At 42.1% G+C, this 24,953-nt stretch overlaps 1 protein-coding gene across 8 annotated transcripts in view; it reads right to left on the minus strand.

Moving 5' to 3' along the window:
* The window catches only part of LOC140197936 (myc box-dependent-interacting protein 1-like), a 177,398-nt gene that overhangs the window by 35,394 nt on the left and 117,051 nt on the right, over nucleotides 1-24,953 (minus strand). For 3 of the 8 annotated variants that reach the window (XM_072258561.1, XM_072258558.1, XM_072258560.1), the window contains 3 exons: nucleotides 21,629-21,733; nucleotides 18,407-18,430; nucleotides 12,137-12,280 (listed from right to left, as the gene is read on the minus strand). The exons of 2 other annotated variants lie outside the window; for them this stretch is intronic. In XM_072258561.1, coding sequence (XP_072114662.1) covers nucleotides 12,137-12,280; nucleotides 18,407-18,430; nucleotides 21,629-21,733 — 273 coding nt within the window. The remainder of the gene's footprint in view (nucleotides 1-12,136; nucleotides 12,281-18,406; nucleotides 18,431-21,628; nucleotides 21,734-24,953) is intronic. 3 more of the 8 variants (XM_072258559.1, XM_072258562.1, XM_072258563.1) reach the window with 3 other exon arrangements.

Consider the following 24,953-nt stretch of genomic DNA (forward strand, 5'->3'; position numbering starts at 1 on the left):
ATGTTAACAGCTATTCTACCCATCAGAATGTACTTTGAGATACAACACAAAACAGGTTCTTCCAGCCCACTGGTTGTGCAGCCCAGCAACTCAGCAACCCATTGATTTAACCTCACAGGACAATTTACAATAACCAATTAAACTACTAACTGGTACGCCTTTGTGAGGGTTTTCCCCAAGTTCTCTGTTTGGACTGTGGAAGGAAACCACACAGGAAGAACATACAAACTTTCTTAGAGAGGACACTGGAATTGAACTCCCAACACCCTGAGCTGTAATAGTGTTGAGTTATCTGCTACGCTAATATGGTGCCCCATCTTACAATATCTAGTTACAACCTAGTCCAGCAGTTGACCTTCCTCCAGAAATAACTGCACATGGGCACAGTCACGTCTAGCCTCTTTGCAGAACTACAGTTTGCACAGCAAATATATTGCATCGAAGTCATGATCCTGACCAGAAACCAGCTCACCTGGCTCAAAGTAATGACCAGCAACACAACAAACTACCTAACAAAAATGTCAATTTCCCTCAAGTTCAGACAAATGAACCGTTTGTATTAACAGACGAGTGCTGGGGGCACCAAGTATTGCTCAGCAGAGCAATGTAAGCAGACACAACGATAACAGTAAAGCAAGCCCATTGCCACACTTCAACTAGCCACCCCTCACGATCAAAGAGACCTTCAACCCTGGGTCAAGCCATCCATGAGCCTCTAGTCCTAGTCTCCGGGCTCTCAGTCATTGGGCCTCCAACATCCCAACTTTCGCAATCAGTTTCCCCACTTTCAGTTCGCATATGGTTCACTTGGGGAAAACAAGCGGAAGATGTGCAAAATCTGACTCCAATCATCAATGGAAGTCCACTTTCAGGTTTGGAGACTTGACTGGGAGGTTGGTAGGGAATGTAAATGACCCAAGCCCCAAATGAGACAGCATGTGTCAATCTTACTCTAGGATTAATATGCAACAGATGCAATTAGCATTGGGAGGTCAGGGCTCAGGCATACAGCCGAGATATTGCCTCAGAGCACATTTAAAGGTGATGATACTGGGCATTACCAGATTGTCCAAAATAGAAATCTGATCCCAGCAGCAAGGGTGGGGGAACATGTGAACAGAAACTGATGAATGCATTTCATAAAAAACCACCCATTTAAATGTTACACACAACGTAGAACAAATAAAACCATTATTTGAATCATTTAAAGACCATACCAACTTTGGGAACATTGACAGTGCTGGATCCAACACAGGGCAATGTACATAGCAATGTACTACCCTCTTTGCATTAGATATCTGCAGTTATTTTTGAACTCTGCTACTTGCTGATCAGAGCTGCTTGCAGCCTGCAATCAGAGCAGAGAACATCCTGAATAACAGTGATTCACACTATCTGTTGGAGGAACTCAGCAGAGCTGAGCAGCATCATGCAAAATGGACGAGTGATGTGATTCTGCCCACTAAGTTCCTCCAGCAGATCTTTACGCCAGATTTCTGCATCTGCAGCATTGTCTTCAAGAATGCTACACCAGGGGGAACAGGTCCAGGACCTAAACACTAATTCTGGCATGACATCAAGGATCAGCAAGCTACTGGAAGTAAAATCCACAAACCTTCTACCATGATGAGACCACAGAACATTACACCATAGCACAGACTCTTCAGCTCCAGATGTTGTGACCTTTTAGCCTAATACAAGATTAATCTAATCTTCTCTCCTACATAGCCCATTTTTCCTTCATTCATGTGTCCACGAATCTCTTAAATGTTTCTGATATACAGCTGCATTAAGTTTGTGAACCCCTGGCAATTACCTGGTTTTCTGCATTAATTACTCAAGATATGGTCTGATCTTCATCTAAGTCACAATAATAGTCAAATAATCTGCCTAAACTAATGACAAATAATTGTACTTTTCAAGCCTTTATTGAACACATTCTTTAATCATTCACAGTCCAGGCTAGAAAAAGTACGTGAACCCTTGTATTTAATACCTGGCAGAACCTCGCAATAACCTCCACTAAACGTTTCCTGTAGCTGCTGATTAGACATGCACAATGGCGAGGAGGAATTTTACATCATTCCTCCATTCAAACCTGTTTCAGTTCATTGATATTTCTGGGATACCTTGCATGAACAGCCCTCTTAAGGTCATCCACAGCCTTAAGGTCTGGACTCTGATTTGGCCATTGCAAAACACAATTTTTCTTTTTAAACCATCCTGTTGTTGATTTACCCTTGTGTTTCTGATCATTGTCTTGTTGCTTAATCCGACTTCCATTAAGCTTCAGGTGACTGACCACCACCTTGACACCCTCCTGTAAAATGACTTGATACAATTTTGAATTCATTGTTCCCTCAATGATTGCAAGCTGTCCAGGCGCTGAGGCAGCAAAGCAGCCCCAAACCACGATGTGCCTTCCACTATGCTTCACAATTGGGATGAGGTTTTGGTGTTGGTGTGCTTTGCCTTTTTTCCTCCAAACATAGCGGTGTGCATTTCTGCCAAGAAGTTCAAGCTTTGTCTCATTTTTTCATAGAACATTGTCCCAGAAACATTCTGGAACATCCAGGTGGTCTTTTGCAAACTTAAGATGTGCAGAAACGTTTTTTTTGGGAGAGCAGTGGCTTCCTCCATGGTGTCCTTGAATGAACACCATTCTTGTTCAGTGTTTTTCTTATAGTGGACATATGAAAAGAGTTATTTCTAGAGATTTCTGCAGGTCTTTTTCTGTTGTCCTTGAGTTCTTTTTCACCTCTTTCAGTATTGCATGTTGTGCTCTTGGAGTGATCTTTGCAGGTTGCCCCCTCCAAGAGAGAACAGCAACAGTACTGAGTTTCCTCCATTTGTAGACAATTGCTCTTACTGTGGACTGATGAACACTCAGGTCTTCAGAAATGCTTTTGTAGCCTTTTCCAGCTTCATGCATCTCTACAATTGTCCTTCCAAGGTCCTCTGAAAGTTGTCTTGATTGAGGCATGGTGCACATAAACATATCTTTCTTGAGCAGGCTCTGTCAGTAGCCTGCCTTTGTGTGTCTTTATAGGGCAGGGCACCTTCACAACCCACACCTCCAATCTCATCATTGATTGAAACACCCCACTCCAAATAGCCTTTGCAGAACCCCAGAGGTTTTTTGAACCTATCCTGATTGTTTAAATGTACTCAGTATTGACAAGTGGTACAATTATTTGTGTGTTATTAGTTTAGACAGATTGTATTTGTCTATTGTTATGATTTGATAAAGATCAGACCACATTGAATAATTAATGCAGAAAACCAGGTAATTGCAAAGGGGTCACAAACTTTCTTGCAACTGTACCTGCCTCTACCACCACCCTGACAGGATATTTCACACACTCACCACTCTTAAAAACCCTTCCTCTGGCATTGTCCCTGTACTTTCCTCCAATCACCTTAAAATTATGGCCCATCACCAGCCATTTCCCCTCCGGGGAGAAAGTGCTGGCTGTCTACTCAATCTATGCTTTTATTATCCTGTATGCACTGTATTCTGCCTTCAAGTTTAACACTCCAAAATGAATCACTTCACACCTTCTCCAGATTGAACTCTATCTACCACTCAGCCCATCCTATCAGTGACAACCCAACAACCTTCACCACTGTGCTCAATTCCATCAGCCTCCCCATCCTACCAGTGACCCAGTGTAACCCTCAACAACCTTCACCACTGTGCTCAATTCCATCAGCCTCCCCATCCTACCAGTGACCCAGTGTAACCCTCAACAACTTTCACACTGTGCTCAATTCCATCAGCCTCCCCATCCTACCAGTGACCCAGTGTAACCCTCAACAACCTTCACCACTGTGCTCAATTCCATCAGCCCTCATGTCACCTTCCTACCCACCTTACCATCAAGTGGTAGGATTATCACTAATACAAAAAATAATTTTTCTTCAAGGACAATTACTGCAAATCCAGGTCTTTGTGGACTAGAGAACTTGGTTTAAAATGTTGAATGGACTCTGGTTATTCCTGACTGTCCAGGAGAGAAAGATGGGCAGTGAATATCAAATTGTAAGAAATGCAGACCAATTACTTCTGGGGAAAAAGAATCGGGAATCATTCCAAACAAAAAAAACTGCAGTTTTCTAAACATTTCAGAACAAAGGCAAAAACGATGTAATATTACAAAGCACAGTCATCACTTTACCACAGGTTCCACAAACAGGAAGGTGATAACGACCAACAGCTTTGTTTAAGGGACCAATATTCAGCTCGACAAGGCAGCATAATCTTTCTGACAAAGTGCCTCAGATACCAGATGTTAAATTAGCCCCTTTCCACAGATGTTAGTCATCCTGCTGAGTATTTCCAGCATTTACTTCAGATTATTAGCATGTGCTTTTTTATTGCATTACTCTTCAGTAGAATTGCATGCCTGAGAACAGACAAGATTAACATCTGAAAATCTGAAAACAACACATCTTGGGGGGAATAAAAGGATGCTGCATTGGGAGTGTCAACTGGGATGTTTGAAGTCTCTGGAGGAGGATTTAGGCACGTGATCCTCTGACTCAGCAGGAGTTCGAACCACTGATCCTCAGCTTGTATTACAGGAACTTGTGCTTTCCAGCTGTAACAGGAATCAGCCTGACAATCATGAAGCACAGTACCCATGTTATAGGAAACAGGCATTCACAGTACCGTCTCAGATCTGCCCAGAATCTTAGAAATGCAAGAGACTGCTATCTGGCCCAACATTCACATCTCTGAAATGGAAATGTCAGAACAACAGAAGGTAGGAGACAGTTTGCACAAAAATACCAGTAAAGATGATTGCAACTTCCTCTGATGTTTGTTTTGGTGGACAAAGGAAGCAGGGTTTGTGGGGGTTTTGGAAATACTAAGGGATTACCAGCTTGAGCTACCTGCTCAGATATCACTGAGAATCTTTGTTCTTCAAATACAAATCTCCATGTCAATTTCAATTAGTTTAACAGTAAACTAGGCCATGGAAGAGCATTACCTCAATACTGTAGTGAAACCCTTGCTACCATCTTCAAGATGAAAAACTGCCATCAACTGTTGAAGGTCCAGGTGACACAACACTGACAAAATGCTTTCAAAATGACCCCCACCATTCAATAGTAGAAGTAGACCATTCGGCCCTTCGAGCCTGTACCGCCATTCTGAGATCATGGCTGATCATCTACTATCAATACCTGGTTCCTGCCTTGTCCCCATAACCCTTGATTCCCCTATACATAAGATACCTATCTAGCTCCTTCTTGAAAGCATCCAGAGAATTGGCCTCCACTGCCTTCTGAGGCAGCGCGTTCCACACCTCCACAACTCTCTGGGAGAAGTTCCTCTCCAACTCTGTCCTAAATGACCTACCCCTTATTCTTAAACCATGCCCTCTGGTACTGGACTCTCCCAGCATCTGGAACGTATTTCCTGCCTCTACCTTGTCCAATCCCTTAATAATCTTACATGTCTCAATCAGATCCCCCCTTAATCTCCTTAATTCCAGCGTGTACAAGCCCAGTCTCTCTAACCTCTCTGTGTAAGACAGTCCGGACATCCCAGGAATTAACCTAGTGAACCTACGCTGCACCTCCTCCACAGCCAGGATGTCCTTCCTTAACCCTGGAGACCAAAACTGCACACAATACTCCAGGTGTGGTCTCACCAGGGCCCTGTATAAATGCAAAAGGATTTCCTTGCTCTTGTACTCAATTCCCTTTGTAATAAAGGCCAACACTCCATTAGCCTTCTTCACTGCCTGCTGCACTTGCTCATTCACCTTCAGAGACTGATGAACAAGTACTCCTAGATCTCTTTGTATTACTCCCTTACCTAACTCCACACCGTTCAGATAATAATCTGCCTTCCTGTTCTTGCTCCCAAAGTGAATAACCTCACACTTATTCACATTAAATGCCATCTGCCAAGTTTCTGCCCACTCACCCAGCCTATCCAAGTTGCCTTGAATTCTCCTAACATCCTCATTACATGTCACACTGCCACCCAGCTTAGTATCATCAGCAAACTTGCTGATGTTATTCACAATGCCTTCCTCTAAATCATTGACGTAAACCGTAAACAGCTGTGGTCCCAATACCGAGCCCTGTGGCACCCCACTAGTCACCATCTGCCATTCCGAGAAACACCCATTCACTGCTACCCTTTGTTTTCTATCTGCCAACCAGTTTTCTATCCATGTCAATATCCTCCCCCCAAAGCCATGAGCTCTGATTTTACCCACCAATCTCCTATGTGGTACCTTATCGAATGCCTTCTGAAAGTCAAGGTACACCACATCCACTGGATCTCCCGCGTCTATCTTCCTGGTTACATCCTCGAAAAACTCCAATAGATTAGTCAAGCATGATTTTCCCTTGGTAAATCCATGCTGGCTCGGCCCAATCCTATCACTACTATCAAGGTATGCCGCTATTTCATCTTTAATAATGGACTCTAGCATCTTCCCCACTACTGATGTTAGGCTAACAGGGCAACAGTTCTCTGTTTTCTCCCTCCCTCCTTTCTTAAAAAGTGGGATAACATTAGCCATTCGCCAATCCTCAGGAACTGATCCTGAATCTAAGGAACATTGGAAAATGATCACCAATGCATCCGCAATTTCCAGAGCCACCTCCTTTAGTACCCTAGGATGCAGACCATCTGGACCTGGGGATTTGTTAGCCTTCAGTCCCATCAGTCTACTCATCACCGTTTCCTTCCTAATGTCAATCTGTTTCAGTTCCTCTGTTACCCTATGTCCTTGGCCCATCCATACATCTGGGAGATTGCTTGTGTCTTCCCTAGTGAAGACAGATCCAAAGTACTTATTAAATTTGTCTGCCATTTCTCTGTTTCCCATAACAATTTCTCCCAATTCATTCTTCAAGGGCCCAACATTGTTCTTAACTATCTTCCTTCTCTTCACATACCTAAAAAAACTTCTGCTATCCTCCTTTATATTCCTAGCTAGCTTGCGTTCATGCCTCATTTTTTCTCCCCGTATTGCCTTTTAGTTAAGTTCTGTTGCTCCTTAAAAATTTCCCAATCATCCGTCTTCCCACTCACCTTAGCTCTGTTATACTTCTTTTTTAATGCTATGCTATCTCTGACTTCCTTTGTCAATCACTGTGGCCACTTTCTCCCCTTTGAATCCTTCCTTCTCCGGGGGATGAACTGATTTTGCATCTTGTGCATTATTCCCAAGAATACCTGCCATTGCTGTTCCACTGTCTTTTCTGCTAGGATATCCGACCAGTCAACTTTGGCCAGCTCCTCCCTCATGGTTCCATAGTCTCCTCTGTTCAACTGCAATACTGACACTTCTGATCTGCCCTTATCCCTCTCAACCTGCAGATAAAAACTTATCATATTATGGTCACTACCTCCTAATGGCTCCTTTACTTCAAGATCACTTATCAAATCCTGTTCATTGCACAACATTAAATCCAGAATAGCCTTATCCCTGGTCGGCTCTCATACAAGCTGCTCCAAAAATGCATCCCGTAGGCACTCTACAAACTCCCTATCCTGGGGTCCAGTACCAACCTGATTTTCCCAGTTCACCTGCATGTTGAAATTACCCCATAACTACTGCGACATTTCCTTTGCCACATGCCATTGTTAACTCCCTATGCAACTTGCACCCAATATCCATGCTACTGTTTGGGGGCCTGTAGATAACACCTATTAGGGTCTTTTTGCCCTTACTGTTCCTCTGTTCTATCCACACTGATTCTACTTCTCCTGATTCTATGTCCCCCCTTGCAAGGGGCTGAATCTCATTCCTCACCAACAGGGCCACCCCACCCCCTCTGCCCACTTTTCTGTCCCTTCGATAGCACGTATACCCTTGTACATTCAATTCCCAGGTCTGATCCCCCTGCAGCCATGTCTCCGTTATCCCAACAACATCATAGTTACCTGTTTGCACCTGAGCTTCAAGCTCATCCGCCTTATCTCTGACACTTCGTGCATTCAGATATAGAATTTTTAACCCATTTCTCCTCTCTCTGTTTAAATCGCTGCCTAGGACATGCTCTCCTCTCATTACTGCCATCAGTGAGCCTGAAGACCCACACTCCACGTTTTTTCAGACCAATTCCCTAAATACCAAAAACTTCTGTCGCATTTCATCGTTCAGGCCTCCAAACACCGGTCTCATAACATCAGTATATCAGTATTCTTTATTGCAATGCCAAGTTGCATTGAAGGCACAACTTCAGTACACTAAAACACTGACATTGCTTATTGAGTTTGAGATAGATCAAATGCAGCTTGACTCTAAAAGGGTCTCACCCTCTGTGCAATAATAGGTGGCTATTCAGACCATTGTACCCATGCTCAGCCCTTTCTTGCAGGGAAACTAGAAAGCCCTTTCTTTCCATGTACAAACTCAATTTCCTTTGCAAAAGCAACTGAATCTGCTTCAAATGCTTCCAAGTTCCTGGGGTTCACATCATGATTACTTCACCTGGTCCTTTAATATCACCTCTCTGAACAAGGCAGCAGAGCAGCACCTCCATTTCCCAAGAAGACTGAGGTAAGCAAGGCTCCCCCACACCCCATCTTAACTGTGTTTTACAGGAGCACCACTGAGAGTGTCCTGACAAGTTCATCTCCATCCGGTATGGGAGCAGTCAAACATCGGGCCAGAAGTCCCTACAAAGGACTGTGAGAACAGCTGAGAGGATCATAGGAGTCTCCCCACTATCCATCAGGGGTGCTGCATGTGCAGGGCTCCTAGTATTATAAAGGATCCCACACAACCATCCAGCATCCTCTCACCCTCTATCAGGCAGGAGACTACAATGCACTAAAAACAACGGTCAGGATGAAACTGTTTCTTCACCCGGACCATTAGGCTTCTGAACTCCCTGCTGTGACATATTTGAAGTGTCACGTTAATCTGTTCTAGTACAATATGGAATATTAATGCACTTCAGTTTGTTATTTGTGTGAGATTCATCTGTAGATTTTATCCTTACTTTCATGTTATCGTGTCTTTATGTGTACTACTGAGCTTTACACGCTGGTTCAGAGAAATGTCTCATTTCTACATGCATTAATTATATACATGTATATAATTAAACAAAAATAAACAACTTGAAATTCCAGATTACATAAGGTTCTAACCATTCATCTTAAATTTGTGCCCTTTAGCTACCAACCTTCCTACAAATGGAAACATTTTACTTTCCCTTCATCATTGATTAAACTCAAGATGATGATCTATCTCTTCCAGGTTTGTTTGCATACTTATTAAGTATGCATTTGGTCTCCTTTAACAACCCCAAATTGAGGTGTTAATGATTGTTTGGATTGGGTCTATGCAAAACAGCTTGCAATGTTCACACTTTATTTACTTCTTTCTGACATGCAGAGAATTATCAGGGCTGGAAGATGTTCCGCAGAAGACCAGAATGCATACAAAAGCTCCTATCCAGAGTTATGTAGCAGAGAAACAAACACTGCAGGCCATTGACTGTAAAGAACTTATTTACAGTCATTGTTTTATTCATTCCACATCCCAGTTCTTCCAGATTTAACCCTCAATGATCAACTAACCCGTCAACCCTGACATATTTGAGATAGGGAGAAAAGCAGAACTGAGGGATGAACATGCATACTCCAGAGGACAGGATTGGATCTAGACTGAAAACACGAGATTCTACAAGATGCAGGAAATCCAGAGTAACAGAGGAACTCAGCAAGCAGGACAGACAACATCTATGTCGAGGACTAAGAGTCAATGCTTTGCGCCAAGACCCTTCATCAGAATTGGAAAAGGACAGGGGAAGAATCTAGGTTGGTAGAGCTGCAAGGCCACAGTTCTACAATCTCTGCCATTCTATTCTGCTGTGGCATTTCTGACGGGCTTGACAATCAAACTGTCCACTGATGTAGGGTGATGATACCGTGAAGAGCTTTTCTTGTTGGATCATCAACAGATTAAAAAGGGAGCCTGCAGAACAGTCAAAGGACAAGGGAAGCCAGTACAGAGGCATTACCCAGTGTATGTTAGTCATACACCAGTTAAGAATGACTAAGGTTTGAGTTTTCCTTTGTTCTAAATTTACTTATACTTGGGTGTAGCTGCACTGACTTGTGGACAACATTAAAGTTTCAGAAAGATTTGATTTCCCCAGTTGCTTTTCAACTATAAATGAGGCTTGCATTTATTCAACACCTTGCATGGTGCACAAAGATGTTTTATAGTCAGTGAAACAATTTTTCAATGTGTAATGAGTTAATATCTTTTAAACTACCAGGAACCCAACTTCAAAGAAAATAAAATAAGCACATTTTTACAAGCAAAATTTCCAAATTACAGAAATGTCATATACATGCAGCCTTGTCCAAAATGATTTGCTGGTACAAGAAAACTGAAACAACCAAGTAGCAATACAAATCAAAAACGTTAAACAAATTTTGCAATGCATTTCCAGTAAACCTGAATACTACCTCTGGGAAGTAACATCCAACTTGGATTCTGAGGGCTTCAAAAGATGTTAGTGTAAGGAAATACAGTCCATTTGTATCATAGATGGAGTCCATCATAGTTGGTTCCTAAACGTCACTGAGCCAAGCTGCTCGCTAGGGCATTCTTAGGTGCAATTACTGTTCAGCCAAGTTGCAGATTTGGAATTTAGACCACTGTCATGACGAGCCAATTTCCTTAAGGATAGTAGTAATTCAGATTTTTAAACTATTCGATAACTTCACTGTCCATTATTGGCACCAACATTTCATCCTGGAATTTTGTTTAGGTAGCCCTGTCTCCAAATATCAGGGAGATTTAAATTGTTGCACCCTGAACACTGATTCAGGCACCAGGATTACTAATGCAGTAACTATACCATGCAAGTGCTTATTCTAACACTGCTGAAGTTGGCACGTAAAATCCAATACAAGTATTAAAATGTGTTTTTTTTTAAAATTAAAATTGAGACAAGAAGATTCAGGTAGAACAGTGGTGCAGCAGGACAGCTCCAACAGCCCAAGTTCAATCCCAATTTTGGTGCCCATAGTTTACATCATATAACTATAAAATAGAGACAGGATTAGGCCACTTGGCCCAATGAGTCTGCTCCATTATTCCAACATGGCTGATTTATTATCTTGCAAACCCATTCTCCTGCCTTCTCCCCACAACCCTGAGGCCCTTACTAAACAATAACCTATCAACCTCCACTTTAAAATATACCCTCCACAATTCAGCCATCTGTGTCAATGAACTCCACAGATTCAGCATTCCCTGGTGATAGAAGTTCCTCCTCATTTTTTCTAAAGATACCTTCTCTCTAGAAACACATTCCTCAGTTTTCCCTAAGTCATTAGTGTTAGGTTAATTGGCTTCTGTACATTTGCCACTAGCCCAAGACGGCAATGAGAATGGGGAGAGGCCAGAAAAGTGCAAGTCTGTTGCAGAGAAATGGGGACTACTGTATTCCTCAAAGAGCCAGAACGGACACAATGACTGAATAGTTATTTGCCATAAGAAATGGCTACCTGATCCTTAATGCAAATATCTCATCAACCAAAAATGTAGCAGCAACTCAATGCATAAAAGCAGGCAGACATGGTCAAGAGGTTCAGTTGTTCAGACCAAACATCAGGATGGGGAAAAAATGTGAACTAAGTGACTTTGACCAAGGAATGATTGTTGGTGCCAGATGGGGTGGTTTAAGCATCTTAAAAACTGTTGATCTCCTAGGATTTTCACGCACAATTGTCATCTCAAGAGTTTACAGAGAATGGTGCAAAAAAACATCTAGTGAGCAGCAGTTCTCTGGGGGAAAATGCTTTGTTAATGAGAGAGGTCAAAGGAGAATGGCCAAATTGGCTCAAGCTGACAGGAAGGTGACACCAACTCAAATAACTATTACAGAGGTGTGCAAAAGATCACCTCTGTAAGTACAACACTTTGTACCTTGAAGTGGATGGGCTACAGCAGAAGACCATAAACATCTACTTTGGCTACTTTATTAGGCACACTCCTGTATCTAATAAAGTGGCCACTGATTACAAGGGTATGCGCAGTCTCATTTTTGAAAATTAGTCACTCTCCCAAAATAAGCAATTTGCAGCAGGTTGACATAATTAGAAATTGCAAGCACATACCCAACCATTATTTACACTTACTTCAGCAGCAACAGTTTCCTTCTCTTCAAGCAGAATGGGCTGGGCTGACCAGTCTACTGCAAAAGTGCTCTCACTAAAACCATCCCCAATAGCCAAGCTTGGAGAATGGTCCATAGGCATGCTGTTAGTTGAACTCCCTTCAGGCTGTACGGAAGGATGCAGCAGGAGAAAGATAGAACAAAAAAGCTCAGTAAAACAGTCAAGTGAAGTGAAGAGACCCACAGAGTCAAAGAGCACTGGACTTACAGTACTTCTAAAGACTAATTAAGAAACTGCTTCAAGATCTCGACTGAAAGTTTTGAAAAAAATCTGTGGAATGCTCTGCTACAGACTGGTGGAGGCCAAGTCCATGGGTTTATTTAAGGCAAAGGTTGATAGCTTCCTGATCAATTAGAGCATCAAAGGATATGGCGAGAGGGCATATGGGGCTGAGCGGGATCTAGGATCACTCATGATGGAATGGCGGAATAGACTCGACAGGCTGAATGGCCTAGTTCTGCTCCCATCTCTTATGGTCTTAAATTATATCTAGCTCTTGGCCAGCAATCGGAACTCAGTATTATGAATACAAAGAGTTGAGTTGGGTTTGAGGCGCTAGTTTTAAAATTTCTGACCTTCTTGCAGAGGGTTTCTGCAAACAGCAATTAATTGAACCACAAGATTGACAACTTATTAAAAATCTGAGACTGATGAAGACAGCACTGAGTCACACATCAGCCACAATTCCATTAAACTGGAGAAACATGTATCGGGTGGCTCTAGCAAAAAGTGCCAAAAGTTCGCAAATCAAGGAGCATTTCTGTAGAGAAAAAATGTCAACGTTTGAGAAAATGACAAACGTGTAGAGAGAATAGCTGACGAAGTAAGTAAAAGATGAAGGTAGAGTGAATGAAGAAACCGTTGTGGTAACTAACAGATTCTACAGATGTTCGAAATCCAGAGCAACTTTCTCAAAATGCTGGAGGAACTCAGATCAGGCAAGATCTATGGAAATGAATAATCAGTTGACATTTCAGGCTGAACATTTAGGACTGAAAGGAAGTGGGAAGAAGCCAAAATCAGGTGGTGGGAAGTGGGGAGGAGTACAAGCTAGAAGGTAATAGGTGTAGCTCGGTGAGGGGAAGGTTGGGGAGGGGGAATGAAGTGAGAAATTGGAGGTGATGGGTAGGAAAGGGCTAAAGGAGGAATCTGATAGGACAGGAGAGTGGACCATAGATAAAAAGGGAAGGAGGGCCAGTGGGGGGAGGGGGGAGGGGGAGGAGATAGGCAGGTGAGGAAGAGGTGAAACGAGTGTCAGAGTGGCAAATGGAAGAGGGGAGGGGAAGAGCAAGCAAGAAAAATTACTGGAAGTTTTTGAGGGGCAGGAAGAGTGGAAAATGGCCCCCTTTGACTGCTAGAGGGGGAGGCTACTAGCTTTTGCTTCCAAATCATACCTTGTTCTGCACTCACAGGTGTTAATTACTTCTTCCCCACCTGTACACCTTAAAATGTTCACACTGACCTTCTAGTTAAGTGACCCAAATTGAGACTTTAGATCCATGGATGCTGTTTCACCAGCGGAGCACATCCAACAATGTTCTTTTTGCTTGGATCTCCACAAGAACAGTTTTTTGCTCCAATAAAACTCTAAACGTTCTTGTTTTTGTAGCCAGTAGACTTCATAATTTTTGTTTTATAAGTCAGGCTAATAAAAGGATCTTCCAAATGTTGGACAATTTTCCCCCCCCCCACTTCAAATAAGGCAGCAATGTACAATGACATATCCCCATTACTCTGCCTTGAGTCTATAATTAAATGTCCTTAAACTGCACGCACACTTTCTTAGCCACAATTATTACACCCATTTTCGAAGCATCTCTTCAATTCTAGTGCAACACCCAATGATTTACTAATTGCAAAAACATCTGTATGACTGGAATGACTCATGTATTTAATTCATCGACTGTGCTAGCTATCTGAAACAAGCCTAAATGCAAAAAACTTTGTTCCTATTACAAACAGACAATGATTACAGCTGTAACTAAACCTAGAATGGGTTCTTCCCTTTTGACAAGGGAAGCGCAGGCTGACAAGGGAAGTCTAGGACAGCTTAAAAGTAAAAGATTCCCAGCAAAAAAATTACTGGGAATTCAGAGGGTTCGGAAGCTTTTTAAAAACCAACAGAAGGCAACTAAAAAAGCTACAATGAGAGAAAAGATGAAATAGGAATGCAAGCTAACCAATATCAGCAGATACCAAAAGTTTTTTCAGATATATAAAGAACAAAAGAGGTGAGAATGGAAAATTACAGAGAAGAGGAGAAGATGGTGGCACGACGGCCGCACGTGCGGCCACTTCGGTGGTGATGTCTGTTATTTGTCAAGTAGGGGACCATGCACAATTCTGATTTGATGGAGACGTACGTGAGAGTATGGAAGAACATCTGGAAAAGTTCTGAAATGCCCGCTTCACTGCCGCTGCTACTGTGTGGTAACCGGAATCTCCGGAGCAGAAGACCCCGAAATCCTCAGCTTTGTGTGTTTCAGTGGCTGGGGCGAGGTCAGAGGATGGCACTCGGGAGGCTGTATTGGAGAGGCTGGTCGGAAGCTCAAAGTTTTCAGACGGATGGACTCAGTGTTGGCTGTGGTCAGCTGCTTCCAAGGTATCGGCAAGTTGACGGTGCCTGGAGGTTTATGGCAGGGAGTTTCTCCCTTTTGCCGCCTGCTATCGGGGACTCGGGAGTCGATTGACTCGGGGACTTTTGAGACTTTATTTACCATGCCCATGGTTTGTTCTTCATCAAATTATGGTATTGCTTTGCACTGCTGTAACTATATATTATAATTATGTGGTTCTGTCAGTGTTAGTCTTTGGTTTGTCCTGTTTTCTGTGATATCACTCCGGAGAAACATTGTATCATTTCTTAATGTATGTATGCATTTCTAAATGATAATAAACGAGGACTGAGTGTTCTCATAATCTAATCTAACGGGGGACAAAGAAATGGTGGATGAATTGAATTAGTATTTTGCATTACATCTTCACTGTGGAAGACACTACAAGTACGCCAGAAATTCGAGAGTGCCGAGGGCAGAAGTGAGTGTAGTTGCTATTACCAAGGAGAAGATGCTTGGGAAGTTGAAGGGTCTTAAGATAGATATATCACCTGGACCAGATGGACTACAAACCAGGTTTCTGAAAACAGTAGCTGAAGAGACTGAGAGTAATGATCTTTCAAGAATCACAAGATTTTGGAATGGTTCCAGAGGACTGGAAAATTGCAAATATCACTTCACTCTTCAAGAAGGGGGGAAGGCAGAAGAAAGGTAATTATAGGGCAGTTAACTTGACTCCAGCGGTTCACAAGATCTTGGAGTCCATTATTTAGAATGAGGTTTCAGGGTACTTGGAGGCATATGATAAAATAAACCAAGTCCCTTAAAGAGAAATCTTGCCTGACAAATACGTTGGAATTCTTGAGGAAATAACAGGCAGGATAGACAAAGGAGAGTCAGTGGATGTTGTTTACTTGGATTTTCAGAAGGCCTTTGACAAGGTGCCACGCGAGGCTGCTTAACAAGATAAGAGCCCATGGTATGACAGAAAAGATACCAGCATGGATAAAAGATTGGCTGACTAGCAAGAGTTGGAATAAAGGGGCCTTTCTGGTTGGCTGCCGGTGTCTACTAGTGTTCCACAGAGGTCAGTGTTGGGAATGTTTCTTTTCACATTACATGTCAATTTAGGTGATGGCATTAGTGGCTTTGTGGCTGAAGTTTGTAGACAATACAAAGAACGATGTAGGGGCAAGAAGTGTTACGGAAGCAGAAAGTCTGCAGAAGGGCAGACTGATTGGAGAATGGACAAAGATATGGCAGATGGAATATATTGTAGGGAAGTGTATTGTCATGTACTTTGGGAGAAGGAATAAAGGCACAGATTTTTATAAACTTGGAGAAACTTCAAAAATCAGAGGTGCAAAGGGATTTGGAAGTCCTTATGCAGGATTCCCTATAGATTAACTTAATAGGTTGAGTTGGTGGTAAGGAAGGCTAACGCAATGTTAGCATTCATTTTGAGAGGACTAGAATACAAGAGCAAGGATGTAACCTCGAGGCTTTATAAGGTCTTGGCCACATAGAACTTGGAGTATTGTGAGTAGTTTTGGGCCCCTCACCTAAAAGATGTGCTGGCATTGGAGAGGGTGCAGAGGAAGATCAAGAGAATGATTCTGGCAATAAGAAAGGCTAACATGAGAAGCATTGATGGCTCTGGGCCTGTGCTGGTTGGAGTTAAGAATGAAGGGAGTGGGGGGGGGGGGAGAAATCTCAATAAATCCATCAAATAGTAAAAGGGCTAGACAGAGTGGATGTGGAGAGATTGTTTCCTATAGTGGGCGAGTCTAGGACTGGGGGGCACGGCGTCAGAATAGAGGGACGTCCATTTAAAACAAAGATGGGAAGGAACTTCTTTAGCCAGAGGGTGGTAATCTGTGGAATTCATTGTCATAGACAGCTGCTGAAGCTAAGTCATTAAGTATATTTAAAGCAGAGGTTGATAGATTTTTGATAAGTCAGCTCGCGAAAGAAGACAATAGAATGGAGTTGAGAGGGAGGGATAATAAAATCAGTCATGATGGAATGAAGGCCAATCACAAACAAGAGGAAATCTGCAAATGCTGGAAATCCAAGCAACACACACAAAATGCTGGTGGAACTCAGCAAGCCAGGCAGCATCAATGGAGAAGAGTACAGTTGATGCTTAGGGCCAAGGCACTTCATCGATCCTGCTGAAGGGCCTCAGCCTAGAACGTCGACTGTACTCTTTTCCATAGATGCTGGCTGGCCTGCCGAGTTCCTCCAGCATTTTGAGGGTTGATGGAATGAACGAGCAGACTCAATGTGCCAAGCGGCCCAATTCTGCTTCGAAGTCTTATGGTCTTTTCAAACATTAGCTGTAAACTGGGGACGGGTTCACAAGCACAAGCTAAGCTGTGTGGGCCTTACCCATTCACTTATTGGAGGAGGGTATAAATAGTTAAACCTACAGAACTGGTCAGTCTTCAAAAGAGGCTATTATTTTAAATTTGCTCTGATGAATTTACCAAATCATGTCCCACGATGGAACAATGCACATCAAGTTACAGTTGCATCAACTTGGAAAAGCAATGGTTGTTGCATTCTGAGAAACCAATATATTCGGTGTTTAAGAAATCCCACTTTACACATCTACACAAGACAACAGCTTAAACAATGCAACTAATACAAGGCAAACGAGACATTCTACAGATACTGAAAATCCAGAGAAACACACAAAACGCTGGAGGAACTCAGCATGTCAGGCAGGATCTCTGGAGAGGAATAGAGTGCTGAGGTTTCAGGCAGAGACCCTTATCAGAACATGAATAGTACTTAAGGGTCTCAGTCCAAAGCATCAGCTCTTCATAGCTGCTGCCTGACCTGCTGAGTTCCTCTAGTGTTTGCAACAAATACGAGATAGTTTTGTGACTGACAAGTATGTTGCAGAATTGAATGAATGCCGTCAACACTTAAATGACGGCTTCAAAAGGACTGCAACTACATCCAATTAGCCTGCAAACAGGGTACATCCAATAAGCAGGTATCTAATGAGATCTGCTTCATTGGATGCTGTGCAACAGTAGCAGTGAAGTCACAGCTTTCTAGTACCAGGTTGTCAATAGCTCCAAGGAATAATTTCAAATGTCATTCCCAGAATTAACACTGGTATCACTGAAGAATTAACCATGTGCATTTTAAAACAAAATATCACCATTCAGAGACTTAATTCTCTGTCTTGAATCCCAAAGCAAATCCCAAGGAGGTCATCTCAAGCCCCAAATTGTAGAGCCATGAAGCTTCAGGTAGCTAGTTAATCTTGTTGACACTGAAGCAAAAAAAGCTGTCCATAATTCAACTAAAACATATACTCAAGAGACAACATATATGATATGAAATGAGTATCAAAGTTTCAAATACATAAACACTGACATACAAATGGATGACATCTAATAATGCACGTGAGACTTGGCTTAAATGCAAAGCAGTGGTGTACAAACTCAAGATCCTGGCTGGGAAAAGAGGGAGAGAGAAATTTTACATGAAGGAGCACAACAGACAAGGGCAACATTTAAACTTCCAAAGCTGAAGCAATAGGGTGCTGCTCAAAAGCAGTGGATATATAACTGTATGCAAAAAAAGGTGTCAGCATCAAGCAAACTGTAAAAGCTTTGAGCATGCTGGTGTGTTTTAAGAGTTAATTCATATTGCTTACCTCCCACAAATCCCAAGGTAAAGTCTAGCATGTTGAATAAAAAATGAAGTTAGTTACACTTTACACAAATAACTTTTTCACCTTACTGGAATACTTCTAATGACAAAGTTCATGAAACTAGTGCTGTGTATAGGTGGCAAAATGGTTTCCAGCAATTTTTTTTCTACTGCTAACAAATCAAACATTCACTTATCTTTGTTCCCTTACAAATGTATTTATTGATCCAACTGCTAAAAGTTGTGCAAGGCTATGAGGGAAACCTGCAGCAGCAAAATGCTTGCCTATACTTCAGGCTATATTCCCGAACATTCTTCTGCGGCATACGATAGCTTGCAATTACTACCACGAAAATGCCAGTCCATCAAGGCCGTAAAACATAGGAGCAGAATTATGCTATTCAATGTATCAAGTCTGCTCCACCATTCCATCATGACTGACTTACTATCCCTCTCATTTTCCTGCCCTCTCCCCATAACCTTTGACACCCTTACTAATCAAGAACCTATCAACCGTCACTTTAAATATACCCAATGACTTGGCCTCCACAGACATCTGTGGCAATGAATTCCATAAATTCACCACCCTCTGGCTCAAGAATTCCTCCTCATCTGTTCTAAAAGGATTGTAGTTGTATCTCTGGTTCTAAACTCTTCTAGTACTGGAAACATCCTGTCCATCTAGTCCTTTCAATATTCAATAAGTTTTAATGAGCTCCCCCTTACTCTTCTAAACTCCAGCAATACAGGCCCAGAGCCATCAAACACTCCACATACATTAAACCTTTCATTTCCAGAGTCATTCTCAAACCTCCTCTGGACCATCTCCCATGCCAGTACATTAATTCTTAGATATGGGACCCCAATTTGCTCTTAATATGCCAAATGTGGTCTGACCAATGCCTTATAATTCTCATCTTTACATCCTTGCTTTTATATTCTAGTTTTATCAAAATGAATGCTAACATTGCATTTCCCTTCCGCAGGGAAAGGAAATTCTGGAAAATCAGAACTTTGATCAATGGAGGAGATCAGATTTAACAAAAAACATGGCAGGTTTTCATTCCCAATGATGAATAGCTCAGGTGAAACAACCTGCTCTCGAATGTCTGTGGGTTGAGCAGGGTCAATGGGAGGAAAGGAATAGTCGATGTTTGGGGTCAGAATCATGCATCAGGATTAGATGGCAATGACCAGCAGAGAAGGGCAGTGGTAAGAAACAGTTGAGGCAGTTAGTGGAAAGGCTGAGAAAGGGTGCATGACAAGAGGCAGGTAGTGTCAGGTAGAGAGGTGAGTGGGATGGAGTCACATGACAAGAGGAAGGTAGTGTCAGGTAGAGGTGAGTGGGGTGCAGTCGCATGACAAGAGGCAGGTAGCGTCAGATAGAGAGGTGAGTGGGGTGGAGTCGCATGACAAGAGGCAGGTAGTGTCAGGTAAAGGTGAGTGGGGTGGAGTCACATGACAAGAGGCAGGTGGAGTCAGGTAGAGAGGTGAGTGGGGTGGAGTCGCATGACTGCCAAGTGAATGATAGCTGGGACAAAGAAAATCAGGTGGAGCAAGGTGGAAGAGGGGAGTGTGATTATAACAAGCATCTGCTGGAAGGAGACAAGCAGGAATACAAAGCATTGCCATGGCTCATAGAGAATGGAAATCATTAAAAAGGGAGAGATGACTAACAGTTGGAACAAGATATTTTTGGTGGTGAAGGGGGATGGAAACAGGCCGGCAAGGGAACAATGGCAGGACCAGAGGATTCGAAGGAAGAGGGTTACAGAGAGGGATGAAGTTGGGGAAAAGGGAGGTTCAGCTAAAAGTGCAAAACCTAATATCCTAGCACTGGACTGTGGACTGCCCAAGTGAATTACAAATGTGATGCTCTTCCAGTTTGCATTGAGCTTCATCCCAGTAGTAGAGAAGGTCAAGGACGGACAGATCAATGTAGGAATGGGGACTCAGGATTGACATTGTGGACTGAGCATGGTGTTTTGCAAAACAGTCTGTGTTTGATCTCTTCAATGTAGAAGTTGCATCGAGACCATCAAATGTGGTAGGCAAGGCTGGAGGAAATATTGAGTTGTTCCAGATTCCAGTATCTACAGTCTCTTGAATTAGGTGAAACTACAAAAGCAGATGCACAAGGAAATCTGATTCTCAAACTGGGTAAAAAAAAAGCTCAAGAGCATGGACCAGGATCCATGCACAGGCCTCAAGCCCCCACATCTGTGCTGCCATCAAGAACCAAGATTAAGAACTGTCCTCCAACCCATGATTCAGTCAGCAAGGTTCTGAATGGAATGATAAATGGGGATCAAGTATCACAATGAGTTCCAAGCAGAAATGGCTATCATGCACAGATCTCCTTTTAGCTGCAGGAAAGACACTGGCAGCTTACACTTCAGCCACTTCAGTTAGAGCTGTGCATGAGGTAGGAGAGAATTGGCACAATGAATGGCCTCTTTCCATTGAGATTCCTTTATCATATGAAGACCATATTTGGAAGCAAATGAAACCTATTTTATTGTTTAAAGTCATACAATGCATCTGCATATACTGTACTATCAGGTTAATGAATAACCTGGTCAGCAGTATGGAGATAACTGCATGCAAGACTAACAACTCCAGACAACTGTTCAGGAGAAAGGCCATCCTTAATCATAATCAGATCATTGACTAAATTTCAGTGGAAGTGCCAGTTAAGGCAGTAACCAAAAAGAGCTGGTTGGTGACTAACACTTCAAGTCAAAAAGATGACAAAGGATCTTACAATAAAGGCAAGTACTAAACTATCTCAATGAGAATGAATTTGATTATCTATTCTGTTTAGTAAATATCATCTCTCTAGAAGCTCTAACTCATAGATAGCCTTTCATTTGCCATTTCACCAGAACCCTTGTGAAAATTTCCAGCAAAATTTGTTGGCAATAGGTGCACACAGAAAAATGATGATCACTGCTGGCCATTACAGTGTCTCAGTCTACAATTCTGATCTACAGATTAACCGCAGAGCAACAAATTTCATGACATACATCCTGATTCCAAATCTTTGTCTACCTCGCATCAGACTGTACAAGGAAATCAAAACGACAAAGTGATCAATACCCCACCACTTCTTCCCAAGAGTACAACAGCCTGGCGCAGCCAACCAGTAATTCTTACACAAGACCAACAGAAATGCCTTGAGCCACTTGGTCATTAACCCCGAACGGGAAGGCTGAGCTAAACAAACCTGTGAGACTGGAGATGCTGCTCTCGCTACTGTATTACTTTCTGGCTTCAAAGGGTCAAAGTCCAAAAGGCTTCCTTCATCCTGCAGAGGCCCAGGAGCCTCAAACTAGGTGGGGAGTGGAGGTGGAGGTGGGGGATGTAACAAGGGAGGAAAGAACAAGAGACAGTTTACTCATTTGCCACACCAGTCGCAATACATTGAAGCACAATAACAAAGCTGAGAATAAGGAAAAGCACAGAGAACAGCAGCAAGTGAGATAACAGGATTTATACCAGAGGAAAATGAGCAAACTTTCAAGAATTCAGACTGAATTTAAATTAATAGTTTTGCCTTGACTTCCGTGCGCTTGAAGTTCAAAAGAAACTTAGTAAACATATACAATATAAACACTATTCTGATTCAATTTTCTTTAAATCTACAAAAAGGAAGAGAAAGAATCCTGCAAATAAACAGGAGAATTAACTACCACCTTTGGCTACCAAGGTACTGACATGATACCTTGCACCACCCTCTGCAACTGAAGCGATTCACAAATAGCTTCATATTCTTTGCCATCAGATTTCTGAACGGACATTGAACCCATGAACAATATTCTTTTCCTCTTTTTGCACCATGTAACGCAATATCTAGGTACTGTAAATTACAGTGATGCATTGCAATATATTGCTGCTCCACAACAGATTTCACAACATAAGCCGGTGATATGAAACCTGATTCTGAGCCATTTGATTCTCTGAGATCTCCAGGACAAGCAGTGGGAGAGATGACTGAAGTTGTAGCATCATGGATAGGGCTTGAATGAGCAGTAATTTAAAAAAAGCTTCAGTGGTTTTTGATTATAACCGTATGCAGCTATAACCACTGTTCCCTCTAAGCTGTGTGCGTGTGCACACACGTTTTTCAACTAGCACACGAGCGAAATTAATGTGCACGCAAAAGGTTAGTTACCTAAAATAGTGTAGTAGTTAATCATTATACTTATTGAAAATAATCTTTTAGTTAGCTCTTTCTGTTAACTAGTTAGTCGGTTTTTCAAATACCACAATGCACGTCATTAATTTACGCCACCTCACCTTTTCTGTTCCGGTTTGTACAGCGGCATCACGGCAGCAGCTATGTTTGGCGGACAGTGTTCATATCGTAAAGTTTACAAAGATCTGTTTCAAATCCTGTAGATAGCTTACTAAGTTATTACTGGAAAAAATATTGATTCACTATGTCAAATTCAAAAGAAGTGAAGGGCGTGAAGCGCAAAAGAACTGCAAATTTGTTTAAGCAACACACATCAAAGCTGCTGGTGAACGCAGCAGGCCAGGCAGCATCTCCAAGAAGAGGTACAGTCGACGTTTCAGGCTGAAGGGTCTCGGCCCGAAACGTCGACTATACCTCTTCCTAGAGATGCTGCCTGGCCTGCTGCGTTCACCAGCAACTTTGATGTGTGTTGCTTGACTTTCCAGAATTCCTCGTGTTTGCAAATTTGTTTAAAGTTGAATGGCTTAACAAAATAGTAGACACTGTTACACCGAAAGTTCCAGAGGTCATGAACGTTCAGCTACGAGAAATATTTATGTATGATTCGGAAACTGGAGTTACCGGTTTGTATTGTTGTGATGCGAAAGTTGCTGGAGAACTTGCCAGTGGAAAGAAGTGGGATGATATTTAGAAACTTGACTTTTTGAAGCGTCATTTGGCAAGTAAATTGCATTTGGACAGTGTACAAAAGCTCAGGCAAAAGAACCCGTCATTACTCTTTACAGGAGTGCTACGCATGTTACGGTTGAGTGCAGATGAGCAAGAGCGAAAACGATCAAACCCAGAGGAAATCAAAGTTGAGGTACAAGAATGGTCAGCTTTTGATTTCTCCGCAATTGCAGATTGTGACTTCACACTTGGCAATGAACAAGTTAATGCCTTATGTCTAAAATATCATGACTTTCTAGCTGAAAATATTGTTATAGTTAGACAGTTAATGATTGCAAATTTTCCGTGCAAGAAAAAATTAAATCCAAACCAATTTCAAACTTTGCTCAAATGGTGGCATTTGTACTTCAAAATGAACAGTTTTGCAACCTTGCACGGTTGATCGACATTGGGGAAACTTTCTTGCGTCTAGTGCGGACTGTAAGCGAGGTTTTAGCCTAATGAATCAACTCAAAAACAAGCTGAGAAACTGTTTAGGTGAATGTCATTTGGATATGTTAATGAGAATCAAAAGCTATCAGTGGGATGGAAGTTCTATTAGTCAAGATAGAGTTTACAAAGAATGGATAAATGACAGGAGAGAGAAAAAATAACTAAGTGACTTAAATATGATAAAAATTAAGTATCTCCAACCTGATGGCATGAACATTGACTTCTCTAACTTCCGTTAATGCCCCTCCTCCCCTTTCTACCCCATCCCTTATTTATTTATTATTATCATTATTATTGATATTTTTCTTTCCCCCTTTTTTCCCCTCTCTTTTTCCTCCCTCTGTCCCTCTCACCATAACTCCTTGCCCATCCTCTGGGCTCCCCTCACCCTTTTCTTTCTCCCTAGGCCTCCCGTCCCATGATCCTCACCCTTCTCCAGCCTCGAATCCCTTTTGCCAATCAACTTTCTGGCTCTTGGCTCCATCTCTCCCCCTCCTGTCTTCTATCATTTCGGATCTTCCCCTCCCCCCTCCCACTTTCAAATCTCTTACTATCTCTTCTTTCAGTTAGTCCTGACGAAGGGTCTCGGCCCGAAACGTCAACTGGACCTCTTCCCAGAGATGCTGCCTGGCCTGCTGTGTTCACCAGCAATTTTTTGTGTGTGTGACTTAAATATGTATGTTATTTTGTTGTTATTCTGTGCAGTTTTATGTAAAATATTTTGTAAACCTACATAAACTGTCCCATGTGTGCACACATACTTTTGTCACAGGAAAAAAATCTGCACATCATAAGATTTTTGCGCACACTGACTACTCAAAATTAGAGGGAACATTGGCTATAACCCTACTGTCAATTTTATCATCTCAATACTGAATTTAAAGAAGTCATCTTTCCAGAGGCATCAACCATGTTACAGAAGGGGTGTGCTTTCCTAGAAAATGATCCATAAATGTGATTTTCTATAATGTGAAACCCCATCATCTGTGCATGCAACACAAATCAGTTTAAAAATTGTATTTATATCCTGCCCCCTAAAAGTTTGTGATCAAATTTTATTCAGTCTCAAATTTTTGGATAGTGATCTGGGAATTCTGCAAGGGCAAATTTCCTGTAGCTGAATGCCCATAATATTGTATGCTAGACATACTAGCGATGAGTGGGTTTTCTTGGTGTAACTCAGGGACCCAAA

The sequence above is a fragment of the Mobula birostris genome, chromosome 5 (assembly GCF_030028105.1).
Source record: "Mobula birostris isolate sMobBir1 chromosome 5, sMobBir1.hap1, whole genome shotgun sequence".
NCBI classification, from domain to species: Eukaryota; Metazoa; Chordata; class Chondrichthyes; order Myliobatiformes; family Myliobatidae; genus Mobula; species Mobula birostris.